At 42.5% G+C, this 14,776-nt stretch overlaps 3 protein-coding genes across 4 annotated transcripts; 2 read left to right on the forward strand and 1 right to left on the reverse strand.

The window, feature by feature from the left end:
• The first annotated feature begins 10 nt into the window (after positions 1 to 10).
• Positions 11 to 3,592, forward strand: LOC128260818 (very-long-chain 3-oxoacyl-CoA reductase). Its single transcript, XM_052994074.1, has 5 exons — positions 11 to 592; positions 1,182 to 1,228; positions 2,252 to 2,327; positions 2,400 to 2,740; positions 3,018 to 3,592. Exons 1-5 carry the CDS (start codon positions 427 to 429, stop codon positions 3,351 to 3,353), a joined length of 966 nt encoding a protein of 321 aa, XP_052850034.1. The 5' UTR covers positions 11 to 426; the 3' UTR covers positions 3,354 to 3,592.
• Positions 3,593 to 4,270: 678 nt separating this feature from the next.
• On the forward strand, positions 4,271 to 12,289 carry LOC128260805 (sorting nexin-25). 2 transcript variants are annotated; one of them, XM_052994049.1, is made up of 13 exons: positions 4,271 to 5,051; positions 5,129 to 5,268; positions 5,417 to 5,513; positions 5,578 to 5,712; positions 5,775 to 5,951; positions 6,506 to 6,678; positions 6,738 to 7,144; positions 7,963 to 8,700; positions 8,765 to 8,944; positions 9,015 to 9,152; positions 9,224 to 9,907; positions 10,589 to 10,971; positions 11,099 to 12,289. In XM_052994049.1, exons 1-13 carry the CDS (start codon positions 4,927 to 4,929, stop codon positions 11,130 to 11,132), a joined length of 3,411 nt encoding a protein of 1,136 aa, XP_052850009.1. In that variant the 5' UTR covers positions 4,271 to 4,926; the 3' UTR covers positions 11,133 to 12,289. The 2 variants fall into 2 exon arrangements, with proteins under 2 accessions (XP_052850009.1, XP_052850011.1); XM_052994051.1 differs by having other exon boundaries at positions 4,272 to 5,051; positions 10,589 to 12,289.
• A 37-nt stretch (positions 12,290 to 12,326) lies between these two features.
• LOC128260812 (protein hold'em) lies at positions 12,327 to 14,594 on the reverse strand. The gene is made up of 3 exons (XM_052994062.1): positions 13,555 to 14,594; positions 13,333 to 13,489; positions 12,327 to 12,714 (listed from the first exon to the last, which is right to left on the reverse strand). Exons 1-3 carry the CDS (start codon positions 14,471 to 14,473, stop codon positions 12,327 to 12,329), a joined length of 1,464 nt encoding a protein of 487 aa, XP_052850022.1. The 5' UTR covers positions 14,474 to 14,594.
• Positions 14,595 to 14,776: the final 182 nt, after the last annotated feature.

Raw genomic sequence — 14,776 nt, forward strand, 5'->3', positions numbered from 1 at the left:
AAGAACCGTCCATTCGCATTTTGTGTCGTGGACAATTGACATTCAATTGCTTTTTCCATTTGTTTTTATTTTCCCCTTCTACTTTATTTGTTTCTCCTTCCGAAGAAAACGCATTTTGAATAATAATCAGGGGAGAACGAAAGCTACGAGTTCAAAAATCGAGAAATCGAAAATCACTGCTGATTTTAAAGGGTGTGTGTTGTGTGGAATTGCTACGATACAATACGACCACAAACACAATTGTACAAACGCAGCGCAGTCGGAAAAGGCAGAGAAAAAAGCAGCGGCGTCGACAATTCGGCATTTCAGCTGAAAACCAAATCGGAGAATCAGAAACTAATCAGCCGGCAGAGGCTAAAGCCGAACGCCCGATCCCGATCCCAGTATATAGCACCCAGAGGAGCCAGGAAATACATAATACCCATCATGGAGGAGAACAATTCCCGAGTGCTGGGGCTGCTGGGCGGTCTGGCCATCGGAATCGTGGGCTTCCAGGTGTTCCGGAAGGTCCTGCCCTGGATCTACGCCAATGTGGTGGGGCCCAAGGTTTTCGGATCCACCGTGGATCTTTCCAAAATGGGCGAGTGGGCAGGTGAGTTGGTTGCTATGAAATAAAGTCACCGGAAAGGAGTGGTAAATGGGAACTTATCAAGTGCACAGTGAAAAAATGCGTATAGCTTTAGAAAGTCTATAAAAAATAATTGCATATAATATTTCTACGTAAATGGTTTTAATGACACCATTCAGTACCTTTTAAAATTTGGTCAAAGCAACGGTTAAAAAATTTAAATGTTTAAATATCCCATAAACATATTCGTTTAAAATTGTAAATATTAAAAAAACGAATAAAATTTTAAAGCACAAATAAAATATTCGCATATATTAATTATTATATTTATTTATAATTTATAATTGATTTATGATTTATAATTGAATTTATTTAAGTAATGCTTTTAGCTAATGGAAAGCTAATGATTTTATTGTTTTTAAATACTTGTTAGGTTTAAGTGCCTTTAAAATTAGTAAATAATAATTCATGAACACAAATCAAATGAAAATTTCCAATCAAATACCTTGCTTAAGTAGTTTTTTCACTGTGTGCGATAAGAACGGTCCCCACGCCCCCCAAAACAATCCACTGATAACCCTTGGAACCCTTGGCTAACTTGTATAATTTGCAGTTGTCACCGGGTCGACCGATGGAATTGGAAAGGCCTACGCCAAGGAGGTACGTAAACGACGACATGGAGGTGACCCAATCTTGGCCAGCAAGCAAAGTCCGTCCGCGACTAATGACTTATGACTATTGCAAACGGGAAGCGGGTCAGCGAAACTTAATGAGTAATTAGTAATTACAAATTACCGAATTGAGCGTCGCCCACAATGACTTGGACATTGATTTTAACGCCGCCAATGCATTTGCCAAGTGAATCTGCACTTTGTAATCGATCTCCGGTCCCCATTCCAGTCGCAAACATTCCCTAATGGTGTTTGCTTGACTGAAAATTGCTACATTTGAGCCTTAGCACTTGTACTTCTCGTTGTTTATTTTTACAAAGTGCAGTCGCAGTAGTTTTTTTTTTGTTTTTTTGAGAAGCGGTCAGTTCCCGTATGTTTTTTTTTTTCCTTTTTTTTTTGTGTTTTACCCACTTGGAACCATCGAACGTAGAATCTACAAAGAACACGTGTCGACCGTGTGGGTATGGTTATAGAGGGCCCCGCCCGGTGCTTCTGCTAAATTAGCATTCGGCGTGCGTCGGACACACTAGAAATGGTTCAATGTTCACTCCAAATTTCTTAGGGGCTCCCACAATGGGTTTTATTTATATAAACAAAATACTGTGAAATTACTTTAATTTTTGCAACTTGATTACTTTGTTAAGCACTTCCTTGCTTATTGAGTTCTTTTTTAAGTAAAACTCTTATATTTTAGTCCTTCAAGCTGAAAACTATATATTTTGGTATTCTATATTAATGATACATATAAATGCTTTTTTCATTTTCAAACTATTCTTATAGTTTATATCTCTTAAAATTACTTAAAAGCCATAACTGTTCTGCCTGCCTATTTAGTTGCACCTTGAAAGTCTTTCAAACAATGCATATTTCTAAATCGAGTTTATTTGGCTCCTGAACTTGGGGTCATGTCATGGTTGGTTATAATATTTCTATAACACAGCGCATCTAAAAATTGGTTCCTAACTTTTAAGCTTTTTAAATACTAAATTAATATTTATTTACACGTTTTTAGCTGGCTCGCAGGGGCTTGAAGCTGGTGCTGATTAGTAGATCTCTGGAAAAACTGAATGTGGTGGCCAAGGAGATAGGTAAGTTTATTCACGTAAGGCAGTTGAAGACCTCTTAACTAACTTTAATCGCGCTCTGCTGCATACTTTCAGGAGATAAATACGGCGTGGAGGTGCGTGTGATCGATGTGGACTTCACCGGCGGTGCCGAGATCTACGACAAGATCCGCGAAAAGACCACTGGCCTGAACATCGGAGTGCTGGTCAACAACGTGGGCATCAGCTACAGCCATCCGGAGTACTTCCTGGACTGCTATAAGGCCGATCCGAAGTTCCTGCGCGACATTGTGGCTGCCAACATTCACTCGGTGACGCACATGACCGCACTATTCCTGCCGGGCATGATTGCCCAGCGCCGCGGTGTGATCATCAACCTGTCCTCCACCGCCGGAGTCATTCCCAATCCCCTACTGAGCGTTTATAGTTCCACCAAGGTGAGGATTCACATGGAGAATGCTATTATAGTCAAACAGACTGCCATTCATTATTCACTCGAAGTATCTGTGTAAAATGCATCACTGCATATGCTACATTGATTAGGGTCCATTCAGCTTTAATATTATCTTATAGAATTCATTATTTTTATCAGAAGTTACCTATGCCATCTCGCAATTCATTAGTTTTGTTTTCATTGCTTCCATTATGATTAGTTTACTATAGAAATGTACAACTGTTTTACTGAAATTCTTACCGATTTCGTTTGATTTGCAGGCCTTTGTGAACAAATTCAGCGACGATCTGCAGACGGAGTACAAGGAGCACGGCATCCTCATCCAGAGTGTCCAGCCGGGCTTCGTGGCCACCAACATGTCGAAGATCCGCAAGGCCAGCGTGTTCGCTCCCTCGCCGGAGACGTATGTGCGCTCCGCGCTGTCCACCTTGGGCATTGCCACCCAGACGGCGGGCTACCTGCCACATGCCCTGCTCCAGCTGGTCATCCACTTCACGGAGGCCGTTTTCGGAGAGCAGTTCGCCCGCAGCGTGGTGCTGAAGAACATCCTGGGCACTCGGAAACGTGCCCTGCGCCGCCTGGCCAAGGAGCAGTAGAGGATTGGGACTCGACCAAGGAGCCGAAAGCATTTATTGGGAGTCGGTTGGGGTGGTGAAGAGTTCGTTGGGTTGTGGGGGAATCTGGCTAGTCATATAGCTTGTGAAAGCACCGCTTGTCGTACGAACAAACAAACAGAAAGCTTGAAATACCAAAAAAATGTTTCCCAAATAAACTAAGTCTAGTTAGTTTTTGTCATTGAAAAACACTGAAAGATTCGCAAACAGCCATGTCATGTCATGAACAATAAAAAAAAATGTGTGCAAAAACAAAGTCACTTGATATATATGTACCCTGTACATATATCTTGTTTTTATCATAAACAAGGCCTATCATTTTAGGCCCTTCAGAGGTTAAGCGCTGGGTTTCTAGGTTTACTTTGATTTTTAACAAACGAAAAAATAAGAAATATAACCTTTTTTTAAAAAAGTTGTAATTTCTGTTATTATGCCGTTTTTCTTTTATTTTGTAATTTTAGTTAAATTGGTTCATATATTTAAAAACTAATTTGCTCTTTTTTTATATTTCTTATTGCTTTCACCAAAGTTGTGAGCTAGATTTTACGTCATTGAAAAAAAAATATTTTACTTTTGACAAGAAAATTAGATTTAGTTTTCTAGGCTAGTTTTATAAAACTTGTTTGAGTTTAGTTAGTTTGACAGAAAAATAAAAAAACATTCTTCATATGATTTTCTTTACTAATACTTTGTTTTTAAATTTGTTAACTATATATCAGCACTGTGAAATGATATTATTCCATTTTCTTAACTAGCAGTTCGCGAGTTCCAGTTAGATTTTATTTAAATTTTCAAATCTATTTGAATTGTCGATTTGAATAAGGAAGTCGATTAGTGATGGTCCCGATAATTGCAAACTATCGATGGGCCACCGATAGGCGGGCCCTTTGGACTATCGGTGAGATAGGGCTGGATATACATATACATATGTGTTTTTATAAACATAACAGTAAAGATAGTGGATAGTGGATAGCCGGGCGTGACGTACTATCAGGGCCGATAAGCCCCACAACCGATCCCAACTGCGCAGCGGCAGCGCCAGCAGCAACAACAACAACAAGCAGGCAATCAGAGCTGCGCCTTGTTGTGATTTCCACGGAAATCGGAAACTCCGGATAAAGCTGGCCAATCAACTTGTTGCGGGATCCGCAGCGTCGCCCAGTATTGATTTAGCACATATAGCTGACAGTTGTGATTCCGATTCCGATTCCCAGCCAGCTGTCGTCTCTGTATCTGCCCCAATATATTTACATATATATATTCCATAAGCGACGCTACGCTACGCTTCTCCAAAAACCGATACGATACCATATTTGTGTTCGGTTTTCATTCGTGGAGGGCATCGGAAGTGGTGGAGGAAGAGGAGGAGGAGGTGGTGGACACCACACCACACCATACACATTAGAGCAAAGCGGAATTGACGCAATTGTTGAGAACTATTTTAATGGCCAGCCAGCGGGTCGAAAATGTACGAAACTCATCAAATATTCAGAAGACAAGCAGTCAATAAGGAGGAGAGGCAGTGATTGCCCGGAATCGGAGTGTCAATTGGCCGATGGAATCGGAGGAGTACGCAGTGGACGCCATTGCCATGGAGAGTCGCCACCGCTTGCCGCTGTTCCCCATCGAACCGGAGCCATGCGCCACGACCACGCAGCGCCTGACGCTCCTGGCCACCAGGTGGGTACACAAATCCCTTAACATTTAGTCCCTTCACATTTAATCCAAGAGACAACCAAAAATCCATTACATTACAGACTACTGCGTGCACTGCAATTAAACTGGAGGATTATTGTTTCGGGCATCACGCTGACACTGCTGGCCGTCATCTGGTATTATCCCACCTTCTTTCTGTTCTTCGCCTTCGTGGTCTATTCTCTGGTCTTGGTCTTTGCGGGTAAGTCTTCCGCCTTTGGAACACACACATAATAGTATAGTGTATATGGCTGAATGAGTCACCTTATCAACCAATCGGCCAATCAGTTTGGAGCGTGAGCGCCTAATTAAAATTGCCAAATATCTAATTGCCCTTATCTCGTCCACAGCTGTGGCCGGCACCGTCTATATCCATTATATATTCACTACCAACGAGCCGACGCCACCGAGTCGCGTGTCCTCGCGACTGCTCTACAATGCCACCAAGTGAGTTCCGGACTTTGTCCCCCCTGGTATATACTCTTTATAGCAATCTATATCCGATCCGCAGGAGCAACATCTTCGATCTGCCCAAGCCCATCAAGAATCCATCGAATCTGCCATTGATATTCGGTAAAACAGTGGATCTGCAGCTCCAGCAGATCATTGAGTATGTGCTGCGGGACTTTATGTTGCCCTGGTTGGGGTGAGCTTACCATTTAATACAATACATCGAAACCTCAGACTGATAGTTTAACTGTGTCCCAGGTATGTGGTCACCAAGCCCAAGCTGATCAACGATGTGGTGCGCGAGGATCTATGGAATGCCATACAGAAGATTCATGAACGGGCCACCAGGATGGATGCCGCCAAGATCATAGCCGTGGACATGGTCAACCGGGTGACAGTGCATCTAGAGAAGATTCGCATTGCCGAGGCCAGAGCGTAAGTTCTTCTCTAATTGTAATTACGTCGCCTATCTAAAGCACTTTATCTAGCACTTTATCGTTACATACTTTTAGAGCTAAATAATTATATTTTTCAATTTATTTAATGTCTTTAACCTTTTCAATCAAAGACACATTTTTATGATTTAAATACCAAAATATTCCATGCAATTGTGAGATTAGTATTAACACATTTTTTAATCATGCTTAAAAACAAAGAAATCCAAGGCATAGTATTTTTGATAAGATATATTAAGATATACATTGAAATTTGATTCTTTGTTTTATACTCTTGCAGTCACAATAAGTTTACTTTATCATGAAAGAATGCAATGCGCAAAATTAAAAGTCATTTATATGCGCCAGAGAATAGTCATCAATCACAAATAATTAAGTTGGTAATCTATAAGCGGAAATCGCCTGTCATTACTTTTCATTCTATTGTTTTACGATTAATCGAGCTTTGGGTTAAACTACAAAAATAAGTATTTCATTTATTATTTGCTTGTTATAAATCAAATTTACATGCTTAAGAGTATTTTTCGTTTCCAGGGCTGATACAAATTCGCCGCCAGTTTTCAGTACCAACTCGTACCTCGCCGACGAGGAGAAGGAGATGGAATTCCTGCGCAAGCTGTGCGAGATTATGGTGATCCTGCTGCTGCCTCGCGGCTACTCTTTGCCACCCTTGAAGGTCCTGCTTAGCGAGATTCTCTCCTACAAGAGTGAGTTGTGGTCGGGAACACTGAGACATCCAAATCACTAATCCATTCCATCCGTGTAGTATTCTTTCCGATGATCAAAATGCTGACCGCACCGGACTACATCAACCAGAAGGTGGTCCAGAACATTGAGACCCGCTTGGCGGCGGCGGCGATGAGCAAGCGGAGCTACGAGTATGCAGCCAGCTTCGAGGACTTCCTCAAGATCATCAACAACTCGGGCAACCTCGAGGAGCTCTCGCTCATCCGCAAGAGCATTGTGAACGACCTGATGCATGCCACCACCATGCAGAACCTGCAGCGTGCCAAAGGCCTCGATCCGGACCACGAGGACCACTCGCTATCCAAGTCGGAACTCACGGCCGCCGTGCGGCTGAAGCGCTACGTCCGCCAGCTCACGATGGCCAAGGGCGAGTGCGAGAAGAACTTGGCCAAGTTTGGCTGGAATGGCAACTACTCCAGCGATATTGTAAGTAATCCCTGATTTATACTTTAAACAAAACTAGCTATTCCGAACACTAGGTTTAAATTACAACTGCAGGCACTTTAAGCATTTTATGAAGCATTAAGCATTTTATGAAATTGATGACGTTTAATAATTTAAGTCATGTTTATCATGTTGTAACAAATAGTTTTCAATGGGCTTTTTTGTTTTTGTTTTTATTTATTTTTATTTGTTAAATTTTATTTATTTATTTTTACAGTTTCTATATAACTTTTTATGTAATAGCTTATTATTTAAGCTGTTAAAAGTTATTTACGATTTTTTTGACATTTGATAAGAATTAGTAAAATGTACGTAGCATGTACTTTTACATTTTTTTTTAATTTATTTTAATTTGTTGAATTTAATTTATTTATTGTGACACTTTATAAGCAACTTGTTATATAATGTGCTTTATATTTTAGGTGTCAAAAATTATAAACGATTTTTTTACATAATAACAATGAGTTAAATGTATCATAATGCAGCTTATACTTAACAATTCACTTTTTTCGTTTTTAGTTGTTAAATAAAATGTATATACCTTTAAGGTCTCGGAATATAATTTTATATGATATCTATGATCTTCAGCTATTTTCTAATTTTAGTAAAATTTGTTTATTGTTGAACTATTTTATAAAATCAAATAGGTCATGGTTCTTGTTTTAAGTGAAAACTTACCATACTTGTCTAGCTGAGTTAAGCTCACGCAGAATACTGATTGTAATGATGAGCTTAGAACAATTTGTTGATCCCAAGTTTTAAGTCCCTAAATTACTCATTACCCAAATTGATTTGTACAGGACCTGACGCTGGTTGAGATCCTGAACACGGCGGTGGGCCGTCGCTACTTCACCCTGTTCCTGGAGCCACTGAAGGCGAGCGCCCTGATTGGCTTCTACCTGGCCGTGGAGGAGATCAAGCACGCGCACAAGTCGGTCAGCCACCAGTTGGGCACCGAGATCTTCTACACGTACATCCGGGTGCCCAAATCGGAGATCCAGATCGACAAGCACGAACGTAAGCTGATCGAGACGTTCCTGCTGGGCGACGCCGATCCTGACATCTTCTTTGAGATCCAGCGCAACGTACTGCGCACTCTGGAGGAGAAGTACTATCCGCCATTCGTGCTGAGCGATCAGTACCGGCAGCTGAAGGAGGCGCTGGACTCCAATGAGATAGCCGATCCCACGCTGATGATGTGCCACCCCATGGGCGATGCCCCGGAGCCGCTGGCGGACGAGCATCATGGTGCATCGGATGGCCTTAATGGCGGAGCCGGCGGTGCCATCGATGTGGCCGCCCATACATCGTATGCACGTCGAAAGTTGGAACAAATACAGGAGCGCATTGACAAGAAGAACCAGGCGCTGGACGCCCTCAAGTACTCGGTGAAGCCGGAGTCCAAGGTGCTCTCCATTCTCGAGAAGGAGATGGAGTGGCTGAAGAGCGAGAAGCGCCAGACGGAGGCGCATTTGCGGCGCACGGACGCCTGGACGGAGCACCTGGGCAAATGGAAGGCCACCATCCAGAGTGTGGAGGTGAGGTCTTAAGGGTTTTGCCCATCAAAAGGACAGCTTTTATTAGCGATTTGTATCTCTTCAGGTATCCGATGAGAAGGAATCGTTGCAATTTATGATCCTGGTGCATGTGGACGAGGACATTAACGCCCCAGTTCAGCCGACGTCATCGAAAAACGGCGACGGCGGCCATGCCAATCTTCGCAAGCGACCGTCGGGCATCTCCAGTGGCTGGGTGGTGATGCGCTCCCTCAACCAAGTGCATGTGGGTATTCAACTTACGTTTGTGCTTTCCGACCACGACCAACATGTTGCTTATTTATACATTTTCAAAGGAGTTGCAGCGGAAACTGCGGCACGTTAGCTCCAACCTGAAGGCCATCGACCTGCCCACGAACTTCAAGTTCTTTTTTCTGAAAACCGATCGACATGGCCAGGAGAAGGCAAAGGCACAGATTCAAAAGTTCTTGAATGTAGGCTATATACTTTACACATGAAACTCTTGAGCCGTTTGTATTGATACACGCTTCTGCCCACCACATAGTTCATCCTGGAAGACGACCATCTGAATGGCAGCGAAGCCATCTACACGTTCCTCAGCCCCAGTTCGGACCACCTGAAGCAATCGCTGCCCTCGCCAAAGAAGTCCAAGTTCTCGCTGGCCACGCTGTTCCGCAGCGATGCTGGGAAGGCGCACGAGGCCACCAAGGCCACCGATCCCTTTTGGGGGCTGCAGCGCGACGACGAGGACATCTCCACGTATCTGGATGGCGAGTCGGGCGGAGAGGCCAAATTGCTGGCTGCCGATCTGGACAGCAAGGATTCGATAGCGGAACCAATGTACGCCCTCATGGGCGAGATCTTCGACATGGGCGGTGTGTTCAAGTGGCTGCGCAAGAGCCTCATCTCCTTTGTCCAGATCACATACGGCCGGACGATCAATCGGCAGATCCGTGAGTCGGTGGCCTATCTCTTCGAGGAGTCCATGCTGCACAACTACTTCTCGGCCATCCTCAAGTCGTTTTGGCCAGGCGGCGTCCTGGCCTCCGCCTATCCCACGCGATCGGAGGACATGCGCGAGATGACAACCACGGCGGCCAAGGCCCTGCTCACCGACCACATACCGGAGGTGCTGTGCAATCTGGTTGGCGCCCAGGCGGCCAAACGAGGTGTCCTCAAGGTTTTCGAGGCGCTGCAGAATCCCGCCTACAACAAGCAGCTTTTCTACGTGAGTTTTGCGCATTTAGACAGCTTTTTTACAATTACAGTTGCTGTCAAAAAAATAGTTGTTTTCGCAAATAGTGTGGAAGCAATTTTTGAAAAACTTTTTTATATTTTCGTGAAAAAATATGTATTTATTTATTTATATAATGCTTACATATAGTTAAAACTAAGCTGCTAGAGGCCTTCAGCTCGTGGAGTAGTTTTATATTATAGATCTAGGTTTTTTTTTTAGTTTCTTATATTTTTATACATATATTGTATATTCATTTTCTGATTTATTTATATACATAATAATTAGTTTATATTTTGTAGATAATTTGTAATTTTTCTAAAAATGTGAGGATCGTTTGCGAGTTATTTTTGGTTGGGTTGGACTATAGCCTGGATGGGTTTTTTGGTTGAGAAATGTTTATGTTTATTTTATTAAACTTTTCTAAAATCATTGTATAGAGAAAACTAAATTTTAAGAAATTCTTAAAAGTTTTATTTTTTCTTAAAAACCTAAAACAATATCACTTTGTGATATTAAGTAAGTAAGAATTGTGATAAATTATAACAAAAGAAAACCCTTCTATGCCTTAAATGTGAGTTTTTAAGCACTTTACATTATTACATGTTATTTTGCCCGCATCTGTATGTGAAGATCTAAGTTTGCTAACCAAACATTCTCATTTTCTATCTTCAGGAGCTGCTGGAGATACTAATGATTGAGTTTTTCCCCGAAATCCGTCAGCTGCGGGTGAACAATGCCAACGGAACCAAGTTAAATACGGCCACCGCTGGAGCGGCAGCCGCCTCCGCAGCGGCGGCACTGGTGGCGGCCACGGCATCCGCTTCGCTGCCCTCGCTGAACCACAGTGGTGCATCGGCGGCGGGACACCAGAACCATCAGGGTGGATCCTCAGCGACGACGGGCGGATCCTTGGCAGGCGGAAGCGGTCCCCTCGGCGGTGGAGCAGCATCAGGGTCGCACCACCAATCACACTACCATCACGCGTCCCACCACCACCACCAGCAGCAGCAGCAGCAGCACCACCACCACCACCACTCGCAGGCGGGCAGCTCCAAGTAGAGTACTTTACTTTAACTTAAGCCTTGTTTTTTTATTTATGTTTTTCGTTTTGTTTCGATTTTATGTTTGATGTTTAATGCTCTCTCTGCATCTCTTTCTGATCGGTGGATGTTGTCGATTTAGCCGGAGAAAGGGATCACGAAGAATAGTTATGTAAGAACACAAAAGAACTCAGTAGTTACCAGTATCATTCCCTGTACAAATGCAGACTCCAAAAAACCAATTGATTAGTACCCTGTTGATTCGTTTGTCCACAACCACGTCCTGTAGCCGGATTTGTTTGTTATGTGTATATGTCTGTATATAGGTCAGTATTAAGCGTTGTACCAAATTGTTGTTTATATACTCGTATAGTGAAATGTGACACTCAGCTTTGATTGATTATAGATATAGTTTAGTAACAGGTATTGAGCCCAAAGTTGCGTCTGCAGCTGGCAGCTGGTGAGTCGGTGCCTGTGATCCCCATTCCGCTCCAGCTGCAGATCCGTCTGTCCCACAAAAAAAGATTGTAGACCACAAAACCGGTGAGATTAGTTTGAGGCAAAGGTGTAAGCGTATTAAACAGTGCGTTCCATGGCCATAAGGCAGGTATAGAGGTCACAACTTTTGTTGCTTTAACATTACTTTAAAAGTGGGTGTTTACATTATATTTACTCCATTTGGTGATTCTTTAAAGGCAGGATTTTAATTTCTTTAATGTTTAATTTTAAGACTTATGTTTAATTTCGATTAAACCCTTTTATCTGTTATTTATAGTTTATTTTATCACTTTCCCTATAGTCCAACAACTGTATTCTTATTTCGAATTTGTATTTTAAGCCAGTTATTTGGTAAAACCTTTTACACTTCAATTAAAATTTGTATTTAAAATATTCCTTACTGACCGAAAATTATTGGACATAATTGTTAAGTTCTATGGTATCAAATAACCTTTATGACTAAGTGTTGGATGAGGCTGTCTGAAATACAGTGCGTTTGATAACAATAAAACAGTCGCAAGTGAGGACTTCGAAGAAGTATTAATCCTATAGCATTTGGAGTCATCCGATTGCATTTTGATACCAAATTAAGTACACAAATCTAAATTAGTAAATTGAATAATGACCGAAAACTGTTTTATGGGCCTGAAACGTCCAATCCACACCCATTCTAGCACTAGGCAAAATGGCACTTAGACGATTAATCCCAGTGAGCCAAACGTATCCCACTTAAGACCCACATCCAGGCAGACCTTCTAGGCGCTTTCAATCTATTTATGTATTGCAGTTGTACACTTTTATGTGAAAATGCGAAATAAAGATAGCTATTTATGTAGATTTCGCCAGTCGTGTGTATGGGATGGGGATAACATCTAAAATACGGCCACATTCTCGACGAGCTTGTCCAAGGGAATGGCTTTCATGTCGACGACGACGACCACAAGATTCTTGTGCATCCCCGCCGGCTTCCTCACCAGCAATCTTGCCTCGAAGTATTTGAGCAGGAAGCGCCACTTCAGCTTGCTTTTATCACGCTCCGCCAGTCGCTCGAAATCCTCCGCCCGGAGGCCCAGAATCCGCTCCGCCGGATTGCCAGCTAACCGGGTCTCGACGAGGGTGCCCGTCTGATCCGATAACTGAATGTTGATGTTGAAATAGCTGGTATATCTGGGGCCATCATTGGCCAGCAAAAACTCCATTCGACAGGCTTCCGTAGAGCAATCTTCCAGATTTCGCGGTATGAGGCGTTCACAGGCGGTGCTAAAATGTCACAAAGTTGTTGCAAATTAATTATTATTGTAATGCTTAAAAAAAATATTTCATTTGAATTAAAAACGAAACGATTTTTTATTAGAATTAATATAAATAAATAAATTAATAATATAAAACTATTGATATTTAAAGCGAGCTAATTATAATGAAACAAATCTTTTAAAAAATGAATAATTATGGTTACGAGAATTTATATTCTTTGAATTAAAAAAAAAATAATGCTAATTAAGATTTGTAAACGTAATGATAATTAAAAAAACTTTGACTTCTAAAAGTTATTGAAATGGGAGCAAAAGTAGGAGAAAGTTAATTTTTTTACTAAAGACATTTTGTTATGAGCACTTTTACAACAGAATACAAAGTAATGCAAACTAAGTTTTTTAAAGATAATGCATATTTAAAAACTTAGACTTTTAAATCTTATTGAAAAAGGTGAAGTCCTTTTATTTTATTTATTTACAATTTTAATGTTGATACAAATTTGGTCATGAGTTTTTTTTTAATTTAAATAGTTTTTTTTATTAAAACATTAGAAAAATAATTAACTTTGACTGTGATTGAAGTTTTCGATAAAGGAAAAACTCTTTTCACTGCCAAAACACTTACCACTTTCTATTGATGTGCTTTGAAAATCCATCCAAGTCGAATTTGGTGACCATCCCATACAGCACGGATGTAAACTGACTTGTGGAAGCATCCTGCAGCTCGCCCTCAGCGCGGGAATAGATCTGTCTCACCGTCATCTGGACTTGGATGCTGGCAGCTGCGCGGGATTAAGAGTATATAAGTCAGATAAGGAACCATCGATTTGTGACAACCATCACCAACCGGCCGGCAGGTTGTCCAGCTCCGCCTGGGCGCAACCATCAAAGCTCTTGAGCGGCACAGTGGCGGCGAAGGCCAGCAACAGGCGGCAATCCTCGCCAGCCATGAGGGGATTCTCGCCCATGAGCGTACAATTTGAATGGGAGAGCACGGGACAACGATGAAAGTCCGAGTAGGAAACACGCACGTCCACCAAATGGAGGAGAGTGCGACGTGGCTGCCATTGCTGGGCACGCCGTATCCAATCTGCCTGCCAAATAGAGAGCAGCATTCCCTCCGGACAGCTGGCATCGATCACGATGACCTCCAGGCAGTGCAGCAGATCCTGGACCTTGCTGTGCCCCGCCGCCGGCACCTTTCGCTTGATCTCTCGCACTGGACGCACTGCAGCGACGGCCACCAGTAGATCCACATACGTGGCGATCATCTTTTCGGGGCTTCCCAGGCCGGATCGCACATCGGCCAGCTTCAGAGCCGCGGCCAGAGGCTTGATGGGGCGTTGGAGCAGCTGCTGGAGGACCATTATGGTATCGGAGTCATCGCTATTATGTCGCACCACATAGCCGTATCCCTCGTTGACCACCAGGGCGGAGGATAGCGTTGTCTGCGGATGGTAACGTTGCTCACCCGGCGGAGCCTCCGGAAGGGACATCACCTTGGCGTCCACTACATCCACCACATGGCCGATGTGGAACATGGCCGCGTACTCGTCCACACAGGCCCGTTGGCCCCAGCACTTGCAAATGGTCAGGTCGTTGGGAGAGTCCCGAATCGTCAAGGTTAGGACTCCTCGCTCGATGCCACTCATCTTGTCGTAGAATATATTCGGCGAGGATTTGGACACGATCAGCGCCACCGTGGAGAAGTGGGTCATCGTGGGCTGCATTTTCGCCAGACGTTGGAATTTTACGCGCTTTGCCATTGTTTTCTTTTTGTTTTTCTTTTAAAGTTTATTAATTAAACTAGCCAGCTTTCAATGCAATGCCGAAAAAGACCGTTATATTTATAACCGCCGATTATTGCCTGTCGATGTTTCTAGCGACTCTAGCGATAACCATTTCACTAGCGATAAATTGAGTTAATTGTTAAAAATGTGTATAGTTATTTTATTATATTATAAAAAAATTAACAATAATAGATATTAAACATGTTTATAAATGTTATTCTGTGCTTAACAGAAGTTTTTCTTTTAAACAGACCTTATTACAAAAATCCTTGTTAAGTC

The sequence above is a fragment of the Drosophila gunungcola genome (genome assembly GCF_025200985.1).
Source record: "Drosophila gunungcola strain Sukarami chromosome X unlocalized genomic scaffold, Dgunungcola_SK_2 000039F, whole genome shotgun sequence".
Lineage (NCBI taxonomy): Eukaryota > Metazoa > Arthropoda > Insecta > Diptera > Drosophilidae > Drosophila > Drosophila gunungcola.